The 25368-nt window shown below is 41.8% G+C and overlaps 1 protein-coding gene across 1 annotated transcript in view; it reads right to left on the bottom strand.

The window, feature by feature from the left end:
• The window catches only part of LOC135568811 (uncharacterized), a 33331-nt gene extending 28060 nt beyond the window's left edge, over window positions 1-5271 (bottom strand). The window contains exons 1-9 of the mRNA XM_065015582.1: window positions 5250-5271; window positions 5155-5158; window positions 4585-4732; window positions 4086-4214; window positions 3821-3932; window positions 3664-3730; window positions 3516-3562; window positions 1037-1218; window positions 789-902 (exon numbers count right to left, since the gene is read on the bottom strand). Of these exons, the coding sequence (XP_064871654.1) occupies window positions 789-902; window positions 1037-1218; window positions 3516-3562; window positions 3664-3730; window positions 3821-3932; window positions 4086-4214; window positions 4585-4732; window positions 5155-5158; window positions 5250-5271 (825 nt within the window). The remainder of the gene's footprint in view (window positions 1-788; window positions 903-1036; window positions 1219-3515; window positions 3563-3663; window positions 3731-3820; window positions 3933-4085; window positions 4215-4584; window positions 4733-5154; window positions 5159-5249) is intronic.
• Window positions 5272-25368: the final 20097 nt, after the last annotated feature.

Below are 25368 nucleotides of genomic sequence, written 5' to 3'. Positions count from 1 at the left end.
TATAATTAAGTCAATTTGTTTTGTCAGTCGAATAATGAATTAGACGAATTGTCAAAATGACGAAAAAGGTTGGCGCCTTTCACATTTGTAGTAAACACTGACATAATTGTCCTAATTGATTTTTATCCATAACTATTCTCTTCCCAACAGCAGAAACAGACATAGGCTTGTCCTATTTTTATCCATAACTATTCTCTTCCCAACAGCAGAAACAGACATAGGCTTGTCCTACCAACACATTTTTATCCATCATATAGAAGAAGAACGTTATATTTTTTTTCAGGCGCTCTGATCTAGAGTGACTTAATCGCATATGCTTTCAGACTGGTCCCCCCGTGGAATCGAACCCACAACCCTGGCATTGCAAGCGCGACGCTCTACCAACTGAGCCCCATGGTGAAAATAGATATGATTTATCTGAAACCCGCCAGGGTTGTGGGTTCGATTCCCCCAGGGAAATAGTATGAAAAGAAGTCTGAAAATGATATGTACTTACTAAGTCACTCTGAGCTAAAGGGAATATTATTGTAATACTGAAATACTATGAAGTGAACGAACTAAAGGAAGTCAGAAAAGAAAGAAGAGATTTCTGTTTAGGGGGCGTGTCTAAATACACCAAAACTTGAGTAACCTGGGTAACCTGGGTAACCGAAATTGAACTTGAATTGAACACGTTTATGGAAGGTTTACTGAAATGATCAATCACCTACTACGTTCTAGTTGTTTTTCCTATTCAATTGTATATCAAATTATACATTTTAAAGGTGATTGTTATAAGAGCTTCTTACCAGGTGTGGTGGAGTTTGGTTCTGGGCCTCCTTCAGAGACTCCTGGTAGCGTTGATGTGTTCTCTGGAGAAACATCATGATGTCTGGAGGACCCTGGACTGTTCTGATCAGCACCTGGTTCATACACACATTTACACTGTTATACAGAGCAACTTATCTTAAGATAGCTAGGGACGACAACCACGTATCACAGTCATAGTAAGTAAATCTTCATGGTATTGGTTTTATTTCATGTATTTTCTTTTCACCCGCAGCATGGTGATGACTCTGTCCAGGTATAGCACCTCCTGGTGGCAGAAGTCAGCATAGCAGTGGGCAGGCAGACGTCTGGAATACATCCCTCTGAGGAAGGCTGAGTAGAGGATCTCATCTGCTACTCTCTCACTGGTCTCCCACAGGACGTCATAAATACTCACCTCTTCAACCAGCTCTGGGGAGAGGGAGGGAGGGAGGGAGGAGGAGGGAGGGAGGGAGGGAGGGAGGGAGGGATTTTAAAAAATTGCTTTGGTGTGGTGTTCACAAGTATGTTGCCCATTTTAGCAACGCTTTGTCCAAAACTCAAAACAGTTCATCAAAAAGACAGTTGTTTCAAAACTCTGAGCACATTTTTTTTATTGACTATTACAAGACACAAAATCAAACAGTCACTTACTCACCAAACTTAATCAGTTTTTATCTAGAAATACATGTTTCACATTGCAATACATGTTCATAAAAATGTAAATGCTTTTCACAATGGAACCCACTCTACTATCTCGAACAGTCTACTATCTAGAACAGTCTACTATCCACTATCTAGAACAGTCTACTATCTACTATCTAGAACAGTCTACTATCCACTATCTAGAACAGTCTACTATCTACTATCTAGAACAGTCTACTATCTAGAACAGTCTACTATCCACTATCTAGAACAGTCTACTATCTACTATCTAGAACAGTCTACTATCTAGAACATACTGCTATCTACTATCTAGAACAGTCTACTATCTAGAACAGTCTACTATCTACTATCTAGAACAGTCTACTATCTACTATCTGTAACAGTCTACTATCTAGAACAGTCTACTATCTATTATCTAGAACAGTCTACTATCTACTATCTAGAACAGTCTACTATCTACTATCTAGAACAGTCTACTATCTATTATCTAGAACAGTCTACTATCTACTATCTGGAACAGTCTACTATCTGCTATCTAGAACAGTCTAATATCTGCTATCTAGAACAGCCTACTATCCACTATCTAGAACAGTCTAATATCTGCTATCTAGAACAGCCTACTATCCACTATCTAGAACAGTCTACTATCTAGAACAGTCTACTATATATTATCTAGAACAGTCTACTATCTACTATCTGGAACAGTCTACTATCTGCTATCTAGAACAGTCTACTATCTACTATCTAGAACAGTCTGCTATCTAGAACAGTCTACTATCTACTATCTAGAACAGTCTACTATCTACTATCTAGAACAGTCTACTATCTACAACAGTCTACTATCTATTATCTAGAACAGTCTACTATCTAGAACAGTCTACTATCTACTATCTAGAACAGTCTACTATCTATTATCTAGAACAGTCTACTATCTACTATCTATAACAGTCTACTACCTACTATCTAGAACAGTCTACTATCTACTATCTAGAACAGTCTGGTCAGCTTGCTGATGAACAGAATGCTTTCAGAAATCCAGAGTGTTTGACGTGATTTTTGTTGTTATGTAACTTCAATTGATTGACCGGTGCGACAATCGACTCCAGGGGGTGAAACAGCTTGCCTCTGTTGAGGGAAAATATATGTTGCTGAAGGGAGGGAAATCCATTTTCATTTAAGAGACCCTGGATTGTGAACTAGTTCTATGGTAGTTCATTCACCAGTAGGAAGTTAGCAACATTAAACTAGTTCTATGGTAGTTAATTCAACAGTGGGAAGTTAGCTACATTAAACTAGTTCTATGGTAGTTAATTCAACAGTGGGAAGTTAGCTACATTAAACTAGTTCTATGGTAGTTAATTCAACAGTGGGAAGTTAGCTACATTAAACTAGTTCTATGGTAGTTAATTCAACAGTAGGAAGTTAGCTACATTAAACTAGTTCTATGGTAGTTAATTCAACAGTGGGAAGTTAGCTACATTAAACTAGTTCTATGGTAGTTAATTCACCAGTGGGAAGTTAGCAACATTAAACTAGTTCTACGGTAGTTAATTCAACAGTAGGAAGTTAGCTACATTAAACTAGTTCTATGGTAGTTAATTCACCAGTAGGAAGTTAGCTACATTAAATTAATTGATGCAATTACCAAAACAGCTGTATTGTTTAATTGGTAGAATGTTTTTGTGTTCTAATTTTAGATTTGAATAGCAGAGTAGACTAATAATGTGCTCTATGTTTTTGTCAAAGCTACAGGGAAAGTGGTCAAAATCACATTGTTTAGAGTGAATAGACTGTTGGAAGTCAGATTTAAAATGGGAGATTTAAATCAAGGGATATTTAGAATGTTGAAGAAATCCCATTAAAGAGGAAGAGGTTTTCTAGGAGGACAAAAAACGTAATAGTTTAAAAACAATTCCAGATCGGTCAACACGTTTTAAAGGGCAATACAGGTGAAGATGACAGCTGTTCACTTCTAAATGTCAGAGCGCCATTCAACAAGGAGCTGCACCTGTAACATAATTAACTTATTATCTAGCCGAGGCAATGGGTCAAGACATTCCTACCTCTCTCGTGTGATTTCTTCTGACTTGGCAATGATGCTAAACCAGATCTAAAAGAAAATGAAATAAAAACATACATGAATGTAATTGAGTGTTAATATGGTCTCTGTATAAAACGTGTCCAGATACAAGACAGTGTTAGACCTGCTACCTTGTCTCCATAGAACACACATAGAACCTCAGCTCTCCACAGGACACGTCATTCCAGCCCTGCCCACCTGTTGTCAAGACAAATCAAACTTCAGTTATTTCAATGTGCTCAGAGAGAGTGTGTGTGTGTGTGTGTGTGTGTGTGTGTGTGTGTGTACCTCCAGTGTGTAGCTCCATACAGTTCTCCCCCTGTCCAGAGTTACTGGGCTCATCCTCCTCCCAGTAGAAACTGTCAACAGCTGAGCCGTCACTCCACAGCCACATCCCCTCCTTATCACAGAAACACATTGTTTGATGGATTGAAACCACTTCATTGTTTTTAAACAGAAAGTACCTTGAGCTTTTGCCTCTGTAAACTGTAGACATTTGACAGACTGGTTGACAGACTGACTGACTGACTGATTAATTATTGACCCAGTGTACCTGAGCTGCATCGTAGCTTCCTATCCAGACCGGCTGGTCTGTGTGTCTCCTGACCAGATCCTGGACAAACACCTGTTGACCCGGGCTGTGAACCGACACCAGGTTCCCTCTGTGCTGGGAGCAGTACAACTAGAGGACAGTCAGAGAACACTGTGTTAGCCCGCTGAGCTAAAGCCCTGGCAGTACCTCAGGGAGCGAAGATCAATGCAGACTAGAATTGGGAATTTCCTTAATTAAATGTGTGCTAGTCTTGAACTTGTGGTTGTGAAATAGTAATAGCTGTAGTAGTGACAGCAGTAGAAGTGATAATATTGGTGACAGAAGTAGTACTAGTAGTCGTTTTTTAATTTAATTAGAATTTAAAGTATAACATTTTATGTGATTTTATATTCATTCTTTTACCATGGATTTGCCATAAATCAATGCCTAACCAACTCTACTACAGCAACAGAACAAGTTGACCTTTAGTTTCTCAGTCTCTCCCAATTACAAGCGTTACCTCTGCAGTGGCCCAGGTGGCCCAGACGGGGTAGAAGGAGAAGCAGCGATGCTCATTCTGATGCCACCCAGCTGGGCATGGTGACTGGGAGTCCACCCCTTCCACCTCCTCCTCTGTAGTGTTCACCACCCCGGGGCAGCATCCAGCCCTGGAACAACAACACACACCGACAGTATGTACTGTTCAAGAGCTGTGATGGACTTAGTTTACCTGGTACATTGGAAGCAATTATGGAATAATCCCAAAAGTGCAAACTAAGCTAGATCAAGTAGCACCTCAAATACTTTATAGCATCTAGAGTTGGGTTTGACGAGATACAATGCTATTTTACTGTAAACAAATTGACAACAGACTTTCAGCACTTCAACATGCACAGCGTTTACACAGATGGTTGATGATTGGCTGAGTGAAATTAATGATAAACAGATTGTTGGAGTTGTTTTGTTAGACTTCAGTGCAGTTTTTGACATTATCAATTCATAGTCTGATGCTGGAAAAACGTACACCTCCTACTATAATGTGGATAAATAGTTACCTGTTTAAATAAATAACAATTTGTTCTTAACTCACCTGCCTAGTTAAATGAAGGTTAAATCAAATAGAGAAATCATTCAATTAAACTATTTACACAAACACACACTGTGGTTTTCAAGTTTCATATTCACCTGTTGCCAGGTGCAGAGCCATTACTAAACAACAAAGCAGCAGAGACATTCTGCCAACCGATCTACAGAGGAAACAATGATAGTACATTACATAACAACTTAACTCTACATTTAATAACCTCTAATAGTGTTAAAGGGATCCTGGATACCATTTTAATGACTCCGTGTGCATTAGGAAGGAAGGTAGTGGTTGTTTCACGAGCAAATGCTATTTAGCATTAGCACAATAACTGGAAGTCTACAGGTATGGTAGCATTGCTAATGTACCTGTAGACTTCCAGTCATTGAACTAGAATCGTACATTATGCATTTAACATAACTTATTTTAAAATGAACATTGCATAACATGACAAAACGTAACACAAATGAACTTTTAAGTGACATAAGTTAACATGAGCAGCTCCATCTGTAACATAGCACATTACCTGGACATGAATCAGAGAATGTTGAGAGTAACACAGTGACAGTAGTAGTAGTAGCTTGGTCTTGGTAGTGTAGCTCAGAATCAGAGAGTGTTGAGAGTACCTGAGCTGGCTAGTAACACAGTGACAGTAGTAGTAGTAGCTTGGTCTTGGTAGTGTAGCTCAGAATCAGAGAATGTTGAGAGTACCTGAGCTGGCTAGTAACACAGTGACAGTAGTAGTAGTAGCTTGGTCTTGGTAGTGTAGCTCAGAATCAGAGAGTGTTGAGAGTACCTGAGCTGGCTAGTAACACAGTGACAGTAGTAGTAGTAGCTTGGTCTTGGTAGAGTAGCTCAGAATCAGAGAATGTTGAGAGTACCTGAGCTGGCTAGTTACACAGTGACAGTAGTAGTAGTAGCTTGGTCTTGGTAGTGTAGCTCAGAATCAGAGAATGTTGAGAGTACCTGAGCTGGCTAGTTACTTCTGGCTTGGATTAGTCACTGTTGAGGAGTGAAATGAGATGATGTGAGGAGAAGAGATGAGGAAATGATGAGGTACTGCAGAACAGCAACCAGCCCATATCCTCCTCTACACTAGTGGTTGTGTCCTAAAAGCCTCAGCCCTGCCCACTCTCATTATCAGTCAGACTAGAACCAACACAACAACCTGCTAGTTCTAACAACACATCTCCTGTTCTGACAGACTAGAATCACATCAACAACCTGCTAGTTCTAACACCACATCTCCTGCTCTGACAGACTAGAACCACATCAACAACCTGCTAGTTCTAACACCACATCTCCTGCTCTGACAGACTAGAACCACATCAACAACCTGCTAGTTCTAACAACACATCTCCTGTTCTGACAGACTAGAACCACATCAACAACCTGCTAGTTCTAACAACACATCTCCTGTTCTGACAGACTAGAATCACATCAACAACCTGCTAGTTCTAACAACACATCTCCTGTTCTGAAAGACTAGAATCACATCAACAACCTGCTAGTTCTAACAACACATCTCCTGTTCTGACAGACTAGAACCACATCAACAACCTGTTAGTTCTAACAACACATCTCCTGTTCTGACAGACTAGAATCACATCAACAACCTGCTAGTTCTAACAACACATCTCCTGTTCTGACAGACTAGAATCACATCAACAACCTGCTAGTTCTAACAACACATCTCCTGCTCTGACAGACTAGAATCACATCAACAACCTGCTAGTTCTAACAACACATCTCCTGTTCTGACAGACTAGAACCACATCAACAACCTGCTAGTTCTAACAACACATCTCCTGCTCTGACAGACTAGAACACATCAACAACCTGCTAGTTCTAACAACACATCTCCTGTTCTGACAGACTAGAATCACATCAACAACCTGCTAGTTCTAACAACACATCTCCTGTTCTGACAGACTAGAATCACATCAACAACCTGCTAGTTCTAACAACACATCTCCTGCTCTGACAGACTAGAATCACATCAACAACCTGCTAGTTCTAACACCACATCTCCTGCTCTGACAGACTAGAACCACATCAACAACCTGCTAATTCTAACACCACATCTCCTGCTCTGACAGACTAGAATCACATCAACAACCTGCTAGTTCTAACAACACATCTCCTGTTCTGACAGACTAGAATCACATCAACAACCTGCTAGTTCTAACAACACATCTCCTGTTCTGACAGACTAGAACCACATCAACAACCTGCTAGTTCTAACAACACATCTCCTGTTCTGAAAGACTAGAATCACATCAACAACCTGCTAGTTCTAACAACACATCTCCTGTTCTGACAGACTAGAACCACATCAACAACCTGTTAGTTCTAACAACACATCTCCTGTTCTGACAGACTAGAATCACATCAACAACCTGCTAGTTCTAACAACACATCTCCTGTTCTGACAGACTAGAACCACATCAACAACCTGCTAGTTCTAACACCACATCTCCTGCTCTGACAGACTAGAACCACATCAACAACCTGCTAGTTCTAACACCACATCTCCTGCTCTGACAGACTAGAACCACATCAACAACCTGCTAGTTCTAACAACACATCTCCTGTTCTGACAGACTAGAATCACATCAACAACCTGCTAGTTCTAACAACACATCTCCTGTTCTGACAGACTAGAATCACATCAACAACCTGCTAGTTCCAACAACACATCTCCTGCTCTGACAGACTAGAATCACATCAACAACCTGCTAGTTCCAACAACACATCTCCTGTTCTGACAGACTAGAATCACATCAACAACCTGCTAGTTCCAACACATCTCCTGTTCTGACAGACTAGAACCACATCAACAACCTGCTAGTTCCAACAACACATCTCCTGCTCTGACAGACTAGAACCACATCAACAACCTGCTAGTTCTAACAACACATCTCCTGTTCTGACAGACTAGAATCACATCAACAACCTGCTAGTTCTAACAACACATCTCCTGCTCTGACAGACTAGAATCACATCAACAACCTGCTAGTTCTAACAACACATCTCCTGTTCTGACAGACTAGAATCACATCAACAACCTGCTGCTAGTTCTAACAACACATCTCCTGTTCTGACAGACTAGAACCACATCAACAACCTGCTAGTTCTAACAACACATCTCCTGTTCTGACAGACTAGAACCACATCAACAACCTGCTAGTTCTAACAACACATCTCCTGTTCTTGAATCATATCAACAACCTGCTAGTTCTAACAACACATCTCCTGTTCTGACAGACTAGAACCACATCAACAACCTGCTAGTTCGAACAACACATCTCCTGCTCTGACAGACTAGAATCACATCAACAACCTGCTAGTTCTAACAACACATCTCCTGTTCTGACAGACTAGAATCACATCAACAACCTGCTAGTTCTAACAACACATCTCCTGCTCTGACAGACTAGAATCATATCAACAACCTGCTAGTTCTAACAACACATCTCCTGTTCTGACAGACTAGAATCACATCAACAACCTGCTAGTTCTAACAACACATCTCCTGTTCTGACAGACTAGAATCACATCAACAACCTGCTAGTTCTAACAACACATCTCCTGTTCTGAAAGACTAGAATCATATCAACAACCTGCTAGTTCTAACACCACATCTCCTGCTCTGACAGACTAGAATCACATCAACAACCTGCTAGTTCCAACAACACATCTCCTGTTCTGACAGACTAGAACCACATCAACAACCTGCTAGTTCTAACAACACATCGCCTGTTCTGACAGACTAGAATCACATCAACAACCTGCTAGTTCTAACAACACATCTCCTGCTCTGACAGACTAGAATCACATCAACAACCTGCTAGTTCTAACAACACATCTCCTGCTCTGACAGACTAGAATCACATCAACAACCTGCTAGTTCTAACACCACATCTCCTGTTCTGACAGACTAGAACCACATCAACAACCTGCTAGTTCTAACAACACATCTCCTGTTCTGACAGACTAGAATCACATCAACAACCTGCTAGTTCTAACAACACATCTCCTGTTCTGAAAGACTAGAATCATATCAACAACCTGCTAGTTCTAACACCACATCTCCTGCTCTGACAGACTATAATCACATCAACAACCTGCTAGTTCTAACAACACATCTCCTGTTCTGACAGACTAGAACCACATCAACAACCTGCTAGTTCTAACAACACATCTCCTGCTCTGACAGACTAGAATCACATCAACAACCTGCTAGTTCTAACAACACATCTCCTGTTCTGACAGACTAGAACCACATCAACAACCTGCTATTCCTGTTCTAACAACACATCTCCTGTTCTGACAGACTAGAATCACATCAACAACCTGCTAGTTCTAACAACACATCTCCTGTTCTGAAAGACTAGAATCATATCAACAACCTGCTAGTTCTAACAACACATCTCCTGTTCTGACAGACTAGAATCACATCAACAACCTGCTAGTTCTAACAACACATCTCCTGTTCTGACAGACTAGAACCACATCAACAACCTGCTAGTTCTAACAACACATCTCCTGTTCTGACAGACTAGAACCACATCAACAACCTGCTAGTTCTAACAACACATCTCCTGTTCTGACAGACTAGAACCTCAACAACCTGATGTTCTAACAACACATCTCCTGTTCTGAAAGACTAGAATCATATCAACAACCTGCTAGTTCTAACAACACATCTCCTGTTCTGACAGACTAGAACCACATCAACAACCTGCTAGTTCTAACAACACATCTCCTGGCTGACAGACTAGAATCACATCAACAACCTGCTAGTTCTAACAACACATCTCCTGTTCTGACAGACTAGAATCACATCAACAACCTGCTAGTTCTAACAACACATCTCCTGTTCTGAAAGACTAGAATCATATCAACAACCTGCTAGTTCCCATAACACCACATCTCCTGCTCTGACAGACTAGAATCACATCAACAACCTGCTAGTTCCAACAACACATCTCCTGTTCTGACAGACTAGAACCACATCAACAACCTGCTAGTTCTAACAACACATCTAGCCTGTTCTGACAGACTAGAATCCATCAACAACCTGCTAGTTCTAACAACACATCTCCTGTTCTGACAGACTAGAACCACATCAACAACCTGCTAGTTCTAACAACACATCTCCTGTTCTGACAGACTAGAATCACATCAACAACCTGCTAGTTCTAACAACACATCTCCTGTTCTGACAGACTAGAATCACATCAACAACCTGCTAGTTCTAACAACACATCTCCTGCTCTGACAGACTAGAATCACATCAACAACCTGCTAGTTCTAACAACACATCTCCTGCTCTGACAGACTAGAATCACATCAACAACCTGCTAGTTCTAACACCACATCTCCTGTTCTGACAGACTAGAACCACATCAACAACCTGCTAGTTCTAACAACACATCTCCTGTTCTGACAGACTAGAATCACATCAACAACCTGCTAGTTCTAACAACACATCTCCTGTTCTGAAAGACTAGAATCATATCAACAACCTGCTAGTTCTAACACCACATCTCCTGCTCTGACAGACTATAATCACATCAACAACCTGCACATCAACAACCTGCTAGTTCTAACAACACATTCCTGTTCTGACAGTCTAGAACCACATCAACAACCTGCTTTAGTTCTAACAACACATCTCCTGCTCTGACAGACTAGAATCACATCAACAACCTGCTTTCTAACAACCACATCTCCTGTTCTGACAGACTATCCACATCAACAACCTGCTAGTTCTAACAACACATCTCCTGTTCTGACAGACTTTTATCAACAACCTGCTAGTTCTAACAACACATCTCCTGTTCTGACAGACTAGAATGACATCAACAACCTGCTAGTTCTAACAACACATCTCCTGTTCTGACAGACTAGAATCATATCAACAACCTGCTAGTTCTAACAACACATCTCCTGTTCTGACAGACTGACATCAACAACCTGCTAGTTCAACAACACATCTCCTGCTCTGACAGACTAGAATCACATCAACAACCTGCTAGTTCTAACAACACATCTCCTGTTCTGACAGACTCATAGAATCACATCAACAACCTGCTAGTTCTAACAACACATCTCCTGTTCTGACAGACTAGAATCAATCAACAACCTTTTGCTATTTAACAACATATTGTTCTACAGACTAGAACCACATCAACAACCTGAAACAACACATCTCCTGTTCTGAAGACTAGAACACATCAACAACCTGCTAGTTCTAACAACACATTCCTGCTCTGACAGACTAAATATCATCAACAACCTGCTGGTTCTAACAACACATCTCCTGACAGACTAGAATCACATCAACAACCTGCTAGTTCTAATGAACAACATCTCCTGTTCTGACAGACTAGAACCACATCAACAACCTGCTAGTTCTAACAACACATCTCCTGTTCTGACAGACTAGAATCACATCAACAACCTGCTAGTTCTAACAACACATCTCCTGTTCTGACAGACTAGAACCACATCAACAACCTGCTAGTTCTAACAACACATCTCCTGTTCTGACAGACTAGAATCACATCAACAACCTGCTAGTTCTAACAACACATCTCCTGTTCTGACAGACTAGAATCACATCAACAACCTGCTAGTTCTAACAACACATCTCCTGTTCTGACAGACTAGAATCACATCAACAACCTGCTAGTTCTAACAACACATCTCCTGTTCTGACAGACTAGAATCACATCAACAACCTGCTAGTTCTAACAACACATCTCCTGTTCTGACAGACTAGAATCACATCAACAACCTGCTAGTTCTAACAACACATCTCCTGTTCTGACAGACTAGAATCACATCAACAACCTGCTAGTTCTAACAACACATCTCCTGTTCTGACAGACTAGAATCACATCAACAACCTGCTAGTTCTAACAACACATCTCCTGTTCTGACAGACTAGAATCACATCAACAACCTGCTAGTTCTAACAACACATCTCCTGTTCTGACAGACTAGAATCACATCAACAACCTGCTAGTTCTAACAACACATCTCCTGCTCTGACAGACTAGAATCACATCAACAACCTGCTAGTTCTAACAACACATCTCCTGTTCTGACAGACTAGAATCACATCAACAACCTGCTAGTTCTAACAACACATCTCCTGTTCTGACAGACTAGAATCACATCAACAACCTGCTAGTTCTAACAACACATCTCCTGTTCTGACAGACTAGAACCACATCAACAACCTGCTAGTTCTAACAACACATCTCCTGCTCTGACAGACTAGAATCACATCAACAACCTGCTAGTTCTAACAACACATCTCCTGTTCTGACAGACTAGAATCACATCAACAACCTGCTAGTTCTAACAACACATCTCCTGTTCTGACAGACTAGAATCATATCAACAACCTGCTAGTTCTAACAACCACATCTCCTGCTCTGACAGACTAGAATCACATCAACAACCTGCTAGTTCTAACAACACATCTCCTGTTCTGACAGACTAGAACCACATCAACAACCTGCTAGTTCTAACAACACATCTCCTGTTCTGACAGACTAGAATCACATCAACAACCTGCTAACAACACATTCCTGTTCTAACAACACAGACAGACTAGAATCACATCAACAACCTGCTAGTTCTAACAACACATCTCCTGTTCTGACAGACTAGAATCACATCAACAACCTGCTAGTTCTAACAACACATCTCCTGTTCTGACAGACTAGAATCACATCAACAACCTGCTAGTTCCAACAACACATCTCCTGCTCTGACAGACTAGAATCACATCAACAACCTGCTAGTTCTAACAACACATCTCCTGCTCTGACAGACTAGAATCACATCAACAACCTGCTAGTTCTAACAACACATCTCCTGTTCTGACAGACTAGAACCACATCAACAACCTGCTAGTTCCAACAACACATCTCCTGTTCTGACAGACTAGAATCATATCAACAACCTGCTAGTTCCAACAACACATCTCCTGTTCTGACAGACTAGAATCACATCAACAACCTGCTAGTTCTAACAACACATCTCCTGCTCTGACAGACTAGAATCACATCAACAACCTGCTAGTTCTAACAACACATCTCCTGTTCTGAAAGACTAGAATCATATAAACAACCTGCTAGTTCTAACAACACATCTCCTGTTCTGAAAGACTAGAATCATATAAACAACCTGCTAGTTCTAACAACACATCTCCTGTTCTGACAGAAGACACAGAGAAAACTGAGTGACACACACTAACCTTAAGTAAGGTCACTGTTCTCTCTCTCTCTCTCTCTCTCTGTTTTACACTTAAAAATTATAGTGCATGTAAATGAACCTGCAATTGTTTGCAAAAAAAAAACTACATCTTTGCATCCGAACAAATGATTATTTAGGATTGAAAAAGGACTTCAGGCTACTCTTGAATGTCTGCAACCAGATAGATGTATTGACAAATGATGATGGACCTGCAAATTGATTTGGACAACCAAATCAGTCCAAAAAACGGTCTCTCTGTTATCTCAGCTCACTGGTCACCATAACAACACCCACCCGTGAGCACGCGCTCCTGCAGGTATATCTCGCTGGTCATCCCCAATGCCAACACCTCCTTTGACCGCCTTTCCTTTCAGTTCTCTGCTGCCAATGACTGACAAAAATTGCACAAAAATAACTTTAATCAGCAGCTATCTGATCAGCTTACCGATCACTGCAGCTGTACATAGCCCATCTATAAACAGCCCATCCAACTACCTACCTACCTCATCCCCATAGTTTTTTACTTTTTTTTCTTTTGCACACCAGTATTTCTACTTTTACATAATCTCCACATCTATCACTCCAGTGTTAATTTGCTCAATTGTAATTACTTTGCTACTATGGCCTATTTATTTATTTGCCTCCTTACTCCATTTGTATATATATTTTTCTATTGTGTTATTGACAGTACATGTGTTTATCCCATGTTTAACTGTGTTGTTTTGCTTTGTTTTAACTTGGCCAGGTGGCAGTTGTAACTGGCCTTCCTGGTTAAATAAGGTGGGGGGAGGGGTGGAGAAGAAAAACAACATTCCATATGCCACAATCAACAGCCTGATCAACTCTAGGTGAAGGAGATGTTTGTGGCAAATGATGGTCACACCAGATACTGACTAGTTGTCTGATCCAAGCCCCTACCTTTTTAAAAGTCATCTTTGACTAACAGATACATATCTGTATTTCTAGTCATGTGAAATCAACAGATTAGTGCCTGGTGAATTTATTTCCATTGACTGGTTTCCATAAGAACTGTAGCTCAGTAAAATCAATTTAAATTGTTGCATGTTGAGTTGATATTGTTTGTTCAATGTAGTTATAACTATTTGTTGTCATATTTAATCTTGTGTATATAATTTGTTTTCAGGTATTTTCAATTTGAACTTGTTATCCTCAATAATTCTAAATGGATTATATAAACATGTGGTTGTATTGGTTTTAAATGGTTTTAAATTGGTTTTAAATGGTCAAATCTTATCCCCTAGCGGGTCACTGAACACACCTTCCATGTCATTATTTTCCATTGAACCCATAGCCCCTCGTTGATTATCTCTTACATAACATCGATTAGATGGTACAACCTGAATTTAAGGATTTCCCCTTTTGCCTTGTCATTGGCAGGATGCTTTTACACAAGGAAGTGAATCCTCCATATTACCTTTTTAAATATATAAAACAAAATTAATTCTGAACAGTTAGCTAACTGTCCCAACTACACACACACACACACACACACACACACACACACACACACACACACACACACACACACACACACACACACACACAGGGGGAAGTGGCAGTAGAGGGAGCAAAATATTGTTAAGTAGAGAATCACACACGGGCTGAAGTGGCAGTAGAGGGAGCAAAATATTGTTAAGTAGAGAATCACACACGTGCAGAAGGATAATTTGTTTTGCAACCAGAAAAACAGCCAATCGGTTGCGAACAACAAATCAAATCAAATCAAATCCAATCAAATTTTATTCAACATACACATGGTTAGCAGATGTTAATGCGAGTGTAGCGAAATGCTTGTGCTTCTAGTTCCGACAATGCAGTAATAACCAACAAGTAATCTAACTAACAATTCCAAGACTACTGTCTTATACATAGTGTAAGGGGATAAAGAATATGTACATAAAGATATATGAATGAGTGATGGTACAGAGCGGAAGAGGCAAGATACAGTAGATGGTATCGAGTACAGTATATACATATGAGATGAGTATGTAAACAAAGTAAACAAAGTGGCATAGTTAAAGTGGCTAGTGATATATTTTACATAATTTCCCATCAATTCCCATTATTAAAGTGGCTGGAGTTGAGTCAGTGTCAGTGTGTTGGCAGCAGCCACTCAATGTTAGTGGTGGCTGTTTAACAGTCTGATGGCCTTGAGATAGAAGCTGTTTTTCAGTCTCTCGGTCCCAGCTTTGATGCACCTGGACTGACCTCGCCTTCTGGATGATAGCGGGGTGAACAGGCAGTGGTTCGGGTGGTTGATGTCCTTGATGATCTTTATGGCCTTCCTGTAACATCGGGTGGTGTAGGTGTCCTGGAGGGCAGGTAGTTTGCCCCCGGTGATGCGTTGTGCAGACCTCACTACCCTCTGGAGATCCTTACGGTTGAGGGCGGAGCAGTTGCTTACCAGGCGGTGACACAGCCCGCCAGGATGCTCTTGATTGTGCATCTGTAGAAGTTTGTGAGTGCTTTTGGTGACAAGCCGAATTTCTTCAGGCTCCTGAGGTTGAAGAGGCGCTGCTGTGCCATCTTCACGATGCTGTCTGTGTGAGTGGACCAATTCAGTTTGTCTGTGATGTGTACGCCGAGGAACTTACATTGCAACTGTGTGCATTTTTTCACTTTCAGTTCACTTCCATAGCTTTGTGAAGTCCATACAACTGTGAATTTTCTGGCCGTCTAACTTTTTTCCATATTTCTATAAATCTGTTTTTTTGCTTTGTCATTATGGGGTATTGTGTGTAGATTGATGAGGGGGGGGATGTAATCCATTTTAGAATGAGTATATGTGACGGTAAACAGAGAATCTACTTTCTTGGGGACCTGAATATCGACTGGTTTTCATCAAGCTGTCGTATGCAATTCATGCACAATTGTCTCAAGGCTTCAACATCCTTCTTTAACCTGTCTCCTCCCCTTCATCTACACTGATTGTAGTGGATTTAGCAAGTCACATCAATAAGGGATCTGAACTTTCACCTGGATTCCCCTGTCAGTTTATGTCATGGAAAGACATGGTGTCCTTAAAGTTTTTTACACTCAGTGTAAACGCAACATGTAAAGTGTTGGTTCCGTGTTTCATGAGCTGAAAAAAAAATACAGGAAATGATCCATGAGCACAAAAAGCTTATTTCTTTCAAATGTCTTTACATCCCTGTGGGTGATTATTTCTCATTTGCCAAGATATTCCATTCACCTGGTAGGTGTGGCATATCAAGAAGCTGATTAAACAACGTGATCGTTACACAGGTGAACATTCTGCTGGGGACAAAAAGACCACCCTAAAAGGCCACCCTAAAATGTGCCACAGATGTCTCAAGTTTTGAGGAAGTGTGCTATTTACATGCTGAGTGCAGGAATGTCAACCAGAGCAGTTGCCAGATAATTTATTGTGAATTCTTCTACCATAAGCCGCCACCAACATCCTTTTTTTGTTGAGAGAATCTGGCAGAACAGGTACTGACTAAGCAAACGGTGTATTTTCTAGCAGCCTAACTTTTTCCAAATTTCTTATGGGGTATCTTTTGTATGTGTTTGAAACAGAGACTTAGATAGATATTGCATAACTGTACTGGCCCCATTAAGGTGTCTGTGAGATCACAGGCAGTGCCATTGAGGCCATCTCCATTCTGAAGTAGTACATTTTGTTCTTCTACTACTTCTATGAGTTGGTAAACAAACTAGAAACGGTGCACACTGCCACCTGGAGGGAGTTGTCTGAACAGGTATAAAGACAAGGTTGGTGATTTACTGCCCCCTGGAGGCTGTTGTCTGAACAGGTATAAAGACAAGGTTGGTGATTTACTGCCCCCTGGAGGGTGTTGTCTGAATGGGTATAAAGACAAGGTTGGTGATTTACTGCCCCCTGGAGGGTGTTGTTTGAATGGGTATAAAGACAAGGTTGGTAATTTACTGCCCCCTGGAGGGTGTTGTCTGAATGGGTATAAAGACAAGGTTGGTGATTTACTGCCCCCTGGAGGGTGTTGTCTGAATGGGTATAAAGACAAGGTTGGTGATTTACTGCCCCCTGGAGGGTGTTGTCTGAATGGGTATAAAGACAAGGTTGGTAATTTACTGCCCCCTGGAGGGTGTTGTCTGAACGGGTATAAAGACCAGGTTGGTAATTTACTGCCCCCTGGAGGGTGTTGTCTGAATGGGTATAAAGACCAGGTTGGTAATTTACTGCCCCCTGGAGGGTGTTGTCTGAACAGGCATAAAGACAAGGATGGTGATTTACTGCCTCCTGGAGGGTGTTGTCTGAACAGGCATAAAGACCAGGTTGGTGTAATACTGCCCCCTGGAGGGTGTTGTCTGAATGGGTTTAAAGACAAGGATGGTGATTGTTATGGGATTTGTTTTAATGAATAATGACTAAATGATGTATACATTTAACGTGGTACGATAACTACCCGAATACTACCCTGTCACTGTATGATTGTATGAATCTTATTAGAATCATAACACTAAATCTAATGTGTGTAGTTTTAGTCAAGAATAAGAACAAGGACTTTTTGTTCCTTGTTAGAAACGAATGGAGCTATCGTCAGACCGGCTGGAATACTGTGTTCCTTACAGGACATCTTGTCCCCACCAAGTGAGGGGAGAGACCTTGGGCTTGTAGTAGATTGTTTAACAGGTAGCAGACAATTTGTGAGTAGGAGAATACTTGATAACTATGTTGCCATTGTATCTGAGAGGAGGAGGGACATTTATGAGGAAATGTGAGGTACATAGACCAATGACCAGGAAATGAAAGGCAGAGCTCTTTAAATAAACATTCCTGACAATTGTAGCTGGGCCTCCGTCTGATTCATTACAACCAGTTTCCTACAAATTCTGGGTATCAGGCTGAGTAATCAATTCAAATGGGGTTTATGAACACTGAGAACATAATTCACTTGATAACATAATTCTCTTTAAGACATGATTTACTGCCCCCTGGAGGGAGTTGTTTGAACAGGTATTAAGACAAGGTTGGTGATTTACTGCCCCCTGGAGGGAGTTGTCTGAACAGGTATAAAGACAAGGTTGGTGATTTACTGCCCCCTGGAGGGAGTTGTCTGAACAGGTATAAAGACAAGGTTGGTGATTTACTGCCCCCTGGAGGGTGTTGTCTGAACAGGTATAAAGACAAGGATGGTGATTTACTGCCCCTGGAGGGTGTTGTCTGAACAGGTATAAAGACAAGGGGTGATTTTACTTGTTATCTGAATGGGTATAAAGACAAGGATGGCGATTTACTGCTCCCTGGAGGGAGTTATCTGAATGGGTATAAAGACAGGGTTGATGATTTACTGCCCCCTGGAGGGTGTTGTCTGAACAGGTTATGGTATGTTTCCTCACAAGTATAATTCAGTGGCTGATCCGTCCTGGTGACCTGGATGGAGTTGTGTTCCTTCCTTAAACTTTCAGACGCATGTTATTGTACCACCGCACACGCTCTCAACGCCTGTGTGGTGCACCGACACAATCTCATGAGTCTGATCGCTCCACGTTGGAGCCCATCCCACCTCAAAATAATCGACTTTGTTTGACTTCCAGGCTTGTCGCGATGAATCGCTTACTCAGGGAGGGAGGAGATGTTTCTAACAACGGATCAAATTGTTAAAATTAGTCAATCACATTTACAGAATGTAAACGCTACAGCAAGACATTGGTGGGAAAAATGGAGGAAGAAATTAAAACTACTTTTTCCACATAGCATTAGAACTACAAAACTGACGCTGGCTAGCTAGCTTATTTTCATTGAAATAACATGGCTGGTTAGCTTGCTAGCAATAGTCTTCTGTCTACCATCTAACTAATGGTTGTTTCATTGTGGAACAGAATAGTTCTTTCTACTTGTAATTTGTTTGAGACTAACATTAGTTTAGAAAATCATTGTTTACTTTGTGTGTATTTGTTGTGTAATTGGTTAGCTTTGCTAGTTAGGAAGCTGAGATACATTTGCTAAAGTTGGCTATCTTAGCAATTAGCTAATGTTTTAGTAGAACAGGCTAGCTCCCTGCAGATTCTAGACAATGGAGAATGGGGAATAAGATCTTAAAGTTATTCTGCTGTCCCCATTGGATGACCTTCTGAAGAACCCTTTTGGTTACAAGTAGAACCCTTTTGGTTCCAAGTAGAACCATTTTGGGTTCCATGTAGAACCCTTTCCACAGAGTGTTCTACATGGAACCCAAAATGGTTCTACCTCGAACTAAAAAAGGGTTCTTCTATGGGGACAGATGAAGAACCCTTTTGGGACCCTTCTTTCTAAGAGTGGGTCTAGATGTTGTTCTGAGGGAACGTCCATATTACAGCCACATCATGATGATCATGTATTCAAGCATCTGAAGAGGAGGACAAAGGCCTGCTTTGAATGAGCAAGCTAGAACAATACCAACTATCAGATAAACATGTTCGGGGAAAAGCAGGGAGAGAGCAAGCTAGTAGTAGTAACATTATCCTCACATGCTCATAATCTGTATCTGTGTTGTATTTAAGCAATAAGGAAGCTCAGGGGTTTGTTGTGTATGAACAATGTACCAAGGCTAAGGGCTGTTCCTAGCACCACACAACATGGAGTGCCTGGATACAGCCCTTAGCAGGGTATATTGGCCATATACCACAAACCCCCAAGGATACCTTATTGCTATTAAAAACAACAACAGTAAACAATGAATATTGACTCATACCCGTGGTATACGGTCTGATATAGCATGGCTTGCTATCTGTCTCATGTTGTAACTATAATCAACATGAACAAGACTGAATTCTGTTGAATCGTCAACTGGTCTAAATTCTTATTATAGGAAGATGTTTCTGTTCAGAATGACATGTTTATGACTGTTCACAGGAATCTCCAAATGCCATGTTGAATGAATACAACGGATGAAGGAGGGGGAGGAAAACAGACAGTTTCTTTCTACCGCACCTTCACCAAGTCATACAATGTTTACTTCATGAACAACTGTTACATCAGAAAAAAATACAGAATTATTTTAGTTTATTCTGTTTCTAATTTGTTTTTATGCTGGATGTGAGTAAGTTAGCAGGTCTATAGTATAATGTATTGTTTTGAAACATTTAATAAATATGTATTCAGTCAAAACTCAATTATTATTTTAGGTTTGAGAAAATAATGTGTGTTTTGTGCTCTGTTACTTTTTACATACTGAAAAAGTCTCATTAGTTTTGAGCTAGACGAGGATCGAGGAATGTCGACTGTAAAATGTCTACTACCCTTTTTAAAAGGTTGATTGAAATTAGCACCGGTTTTTAAATAGTTTGTTGCTACTGACTAGTGATGAAATGGGCAATATGGAATACATTGGAGGAGGGAGAATGAATGAGAAATCAGAACTTGGACGATGTCAACAAAATGAGTAGGTAAATGTACAGCCTATCAATGACAAAAGAAACAGTGCAGATGTCGCCTTAAGATTACATCAGATAAATATTTACATATTATCTACTGGACAGAGGACTAGCCAGCTATTCTCAAAAAGATTGGATTACCATCTTGAGCGGTGACGTCTCAGTTCGCAGCACATCGTCACATGGACATAGTTATACACTGAACCAAAATATAAATGCTTCATGTAAATGGGGCGGCTGGTAGCCTAGTGGTTAGAGTGTAGAGGTGGCAGGGTAGACTAGTGGTTAGAGTGTAGAGGAGGCAGGGTAGCCTAGTGGTTAGAGTGTAGAGGAGGCAGGGTAGCCTAGTGGTTAGAGTGTAGAGGTGGCAGGGTAGCCTAGTGGTTAGAGTGTAGAGGTGGCAGGGTAGACTAGTGGTTAGAGTGTAGAGGAGGCAGGGTAGCCTAGTGGTTAGAGTGTAGAGGTGGCAGGGTAGACTAGTGGTTAGAGTGTAGAGGAGGCAGGGTAGCCTAGTGGTTCGAGTGTAGAGGTGGCAGGGTAGCCTAGTGGTTAGAGTGTAGAGGCGGCAGGGTAGCCTAGTGGTTAGAGTGTAGAGGTGGCAGGGTAGCCTAGTGGTTAGAGTGTAGAGGGGGCAGGGTAGCCTAGTGGTTAGAGTGTAGAGGTGGCAGGGTAGCCTAGTGGTTAGAGTGTAGAGGTGGCAGGGTAGCCTAGTGGTTAGAGTGTAGAGGTGGCAGGGTAGCCTAGTGGTTAGAGTGTAGAGGGGCAGGGTAGCCTAGTGGTTAGAGTGTAGAGGTGGCAGGGTAGCCTAGTGGTTAGAGTGTAGAGGTGGCAGGGTAGCCTAGTGGTTAGAGTGTAGAGGCGGCAGGGTAGCCTAGTGGTTAGAGTGTAGAGGTGGCAGGGTAGCCTAGTGGTTAGAGTGTAGAGGGGCAGGGTAGCCTAGTGGTTAGAGAGGTGGCAGGGTAGCCTAGTGGTTAGAGTGTAGAGGTGGCAGGGTAGCCTAGTGGTTAGAGTGTAGAGGTGGCAGGGTAGCCTAGTGGTTAGAGTGTGGTTAGAGGTAGAGGCAGGGTAGCCTAGTGGTTAGAGTGTAGAGGTGGCAGGGTAGCCTAGTGGTTAGAGTGTAGAGGTGGCAGGGTAGCCTAGTGGTTAGAGTGTAGAGGTGGCAGGGTAGCCTAGTGGTTAGAGTGTAGAGGTGGCAGGGTAGCCTAGTGGTTAGAGGTGCCTAGTGGTTAGAGTGTAGAGGGGCAGGGTAGCCTAGTGGTTAGAGTGTAGAGGTGGCAGGGTAGCCTAGTGGTTAGAGTGTAGAGGTGGCAGGGTAGCCTAGTGGTTAGAGTGTAGAGGTGTAGGCAGGGTAGCCTAGTGGTTAGAGTGTAGAGGTGGCAGGGTAGCCTAGTGGTTAGAGTGTAGAGGTAGGGTAGCCTAGTGGTTAGAGTGTAGAGGTGGCAGGGTAGCCTAGTGGTTAGAGTGTAGAGGAGGCAGGGTAGCCTAGTGGTTAGAGTGTAGAGGTGGCAGGGTAGCCTAGTGGTTAGAGTGTAGAGGTGGCAGGGTAGCCTAGTGGTTAGAGTGTAGGGTGGCAGGGTAGCCTAGTGGTTAGAGTGTAGAGGTGGCAGGGTAGCCTAGTGGTTAGAGTGTAGAGGTGGCAGGGTAGCCTAGTGGTTAGAGTGTAGAGGTGGCAGGGTAGCCTAGTGGTTAGAGTGTAGAGGTGGGTAGCCTAGTGGTTAGAGTGTAGAGGTGGCAGGGTAGCCTAGTGGTTAGAGTGTAGAGGTGGCAGGGTAGCCTAGTGGTTAGAGTGTAGAGGTGGCAGGGTAGCCTAGTGGTTAGAGTGTAGAGGAGGCAGGGTAGAGTGGTTAGAGGGAGAGGTGGCAGGGTAGCCTAGTGGTTAGAGTGTAGAGGTGGCAGGGTAGCCTAGTGGTTAGAGTGTAGAGGAGGCAGGGTAGACTAGTGGTTAGAGTGTAGAGGTGGCAGGGTAGACTAGTGGTTAGAGTGTAGAGGTGGCAGGGTAGCCTAGTGGTTAGAGTGTAGAGGTGGCAGGGTAGACTAGTGGTTAGAGTGTAGAGGAGGCAGGGTAGACTAGTGGTTAGAGTGTAGAGGGGCAGGGTAGACTAGTGGTTAGAGTGTAGAGGTGGCAGGGTAGACTAGTGGTTAGAGTGTAGGGGTGGCAGGGTAGACTAGTGGTTAGAGTGGAGGGGCGGCAGGGTTAGAGTGGAGCAGGGTAGACTAGTGGTTAGAGTGGAGAGGTGGCAGGGTAGACTAGTGGTTAGAGTGGAGGGGCGGCAGGGTAGCCTAGTGGTTAGAGTGGAGGGTGGCAGGGTAGCCTAGTGGTTAGAGTGTAGAGGGGCGGCAGGGTAGCCTAGTGGTTAGAGTGTAGAGGCGGCAGGGCAGCCTAGTGGTTAGAGTGTAGAGGCGGCAGGGTAGCCTAGTGGTTAGAGTGTAGAGGCGGCAGGGTAGCCTAGTGGTTAGAGTAGTGGTTAGAGTGTAGAGGTGGCAGGGTAGCCTAGTGGTTAGAGCGTTGGACTAGTAACTGGAAGGTTGCAAATTCATATCCCCGAGCTGACAAGGTACAAATCTGTTGTTCTGCCCCTGAACTGGCAGTTAACCCACTGTTCCTAGGCCGTCATTGAAAATAAGAATTTGTTCTTAACTGACTTGCCTAGTAAAATAAAGGTAAAAAAATAAAACAAGTTTTGGTCTCATGTTTTATGACTTGAAATAAAAGATGGCCGACATCCATGCGCACCAAAAGCTTTTATCTCTCAAATGTTGCACCCTGGTCCTTCCTCCGTTGCCTCCTTAACAGTTTAATACATTCCTTTTTTAGAAAACATTTTAATTCAGCCTTTGTGGTTTGGAAAGTATAGTGTGTTATATTGCTTTAATTTATTTATCAAACAAAGTAGGTACTTTTTCTCAAAACAATCCCATCTATTGGATGGGAAGTGTCATCATTTTTTTTCTCCACATGGACTTCGTGCTTGATACTTCAGACACTGAAAAAGGTGGATAGCTAATTAAAATAAGATAATATATCTTTATGAATTATGGAACCTTTACGTGCTTTTTCTCCACACATAAATTATTTTAAAAATCACAAAATGCTGCCAAATAAGTTGTTTTCTGCAATTATCCAAAAACAACTCTGAAAACGCCATTCCTTACCCAACAGGCTGAACAGGTGTAATGGACGTGTGTAAAAATAACCACAACAAGCGTTCTAATCACCTGTAAATTAACTACTGAACAGGTGGTTACTGAACAGGTGTAATTAACACTAAAGAGGTGTAATGAACACTGAACAGCTGTAATGAACACTGAACAGGTGTAATGAACACTGAACAGGTGTAATGAACAGGTGTAATGAACACTGAACAGGTGTAATGAACTGTTGAAATGAATGAAATGTTTAATTAACATGTTATTACTAAAATTTATATATTAAAAATTATATCTATCACAGAGACAGGTGTAATGAACAGAAACAGAAAGAATGAAATAAATGAATTTACTCAGAGAGACAACATGAGATTACTAAAATTTATATATAAAAACAGAACAGGTGAATGAGAGACAGAGACAGAGACAGACAGACAGAGACAGAGAAAGAACACTGAACAGGAGAGATATCAGACAGACAGACAGACAGAACAGACAGACATTACAGACAGAGACAGACAGACAGACAGACAGACAGACAGAGTAATGAGAGAGAGAGACAGACAACAGAAGACAGAGAGAGACAGACAGACAGACAGACAGACAGACAGAGACAGAGACAGACAGACAGACAGACAGACAGACAGACAGACAGACAGAGACAGACAGACAGACAGACAGACAGACAGACAGACAGAGACAGACAGAGACAGACAGAACAGACAGAGACAGAGACAGACAGACAGAGACAGACAGAGACAGACAGACAGAGAGACAGACAGACAGAAGACAGACAGACAGACAGACAGACAGACAGACAGACAGACAGACAGAGACAGAGACAGACAGACAGACAGACAGAGACAGACAGACAGACAGACAGACAGACAGACAGACAGACAGACAGACAGACAGACAGACAGACAGACAGACAGACAGACAGACAGACAGACAGACAGACAGACAGACAGACAGACAGACAGACAGACAGACAGACAGACAGACAGACAGACAGACAGACAGACAGACAGACAGACAGACAGACAGACAGACAGACAGACAGACAGACAGAGACAGACAGACAGACAGACAGACAGACAGAGAGAGAGAGAGAGAGACAGAGAGAGAGAGAGAGAGGGACAGAGAGACAGAGACAGAGAGAGAGAACTGTCCATCTACCACTCAGTAATATAGGATCAGAGCAGTGCTAAGGTATGAAAACACTGGTATAGACACACATATGCACAAATTCAAACATACACCTTACATGCTTACGCACGTACAGTGCGGCAAAAAAGTATTTAGTCAGCCACCAATTGTGCAAGTTCTCCCACTTAAAAAGATGAGAGAGGCCTGTAATTTTCATCATAGGTTCACTTCAACTATGACAGACAAAATGAGGGAAAAAAATCCAGAAAA

Source organism: Oncorhynchus nerka, unplaced genomic scaffold, assembly GCF_034236695.1.
Source record: "Oncorhynchus nerka isolate Pitt River unplaced genomic scaffold, Oner_Uvic_2.0 unplaced_scaffold_288___fragment_2___debris, whole genome shotgun sequence".
NCBI lineage: Eukaryota > Metazoa > Chordata > Actinopteri > Salmoniformes > Salmonidae > Oncorhynchus > Oncorhynchus nerka.
Note: the sequence above shows the minus strand (reverse complement) of the source record. Positions and strands in the feature narration are given on the sequence as shown.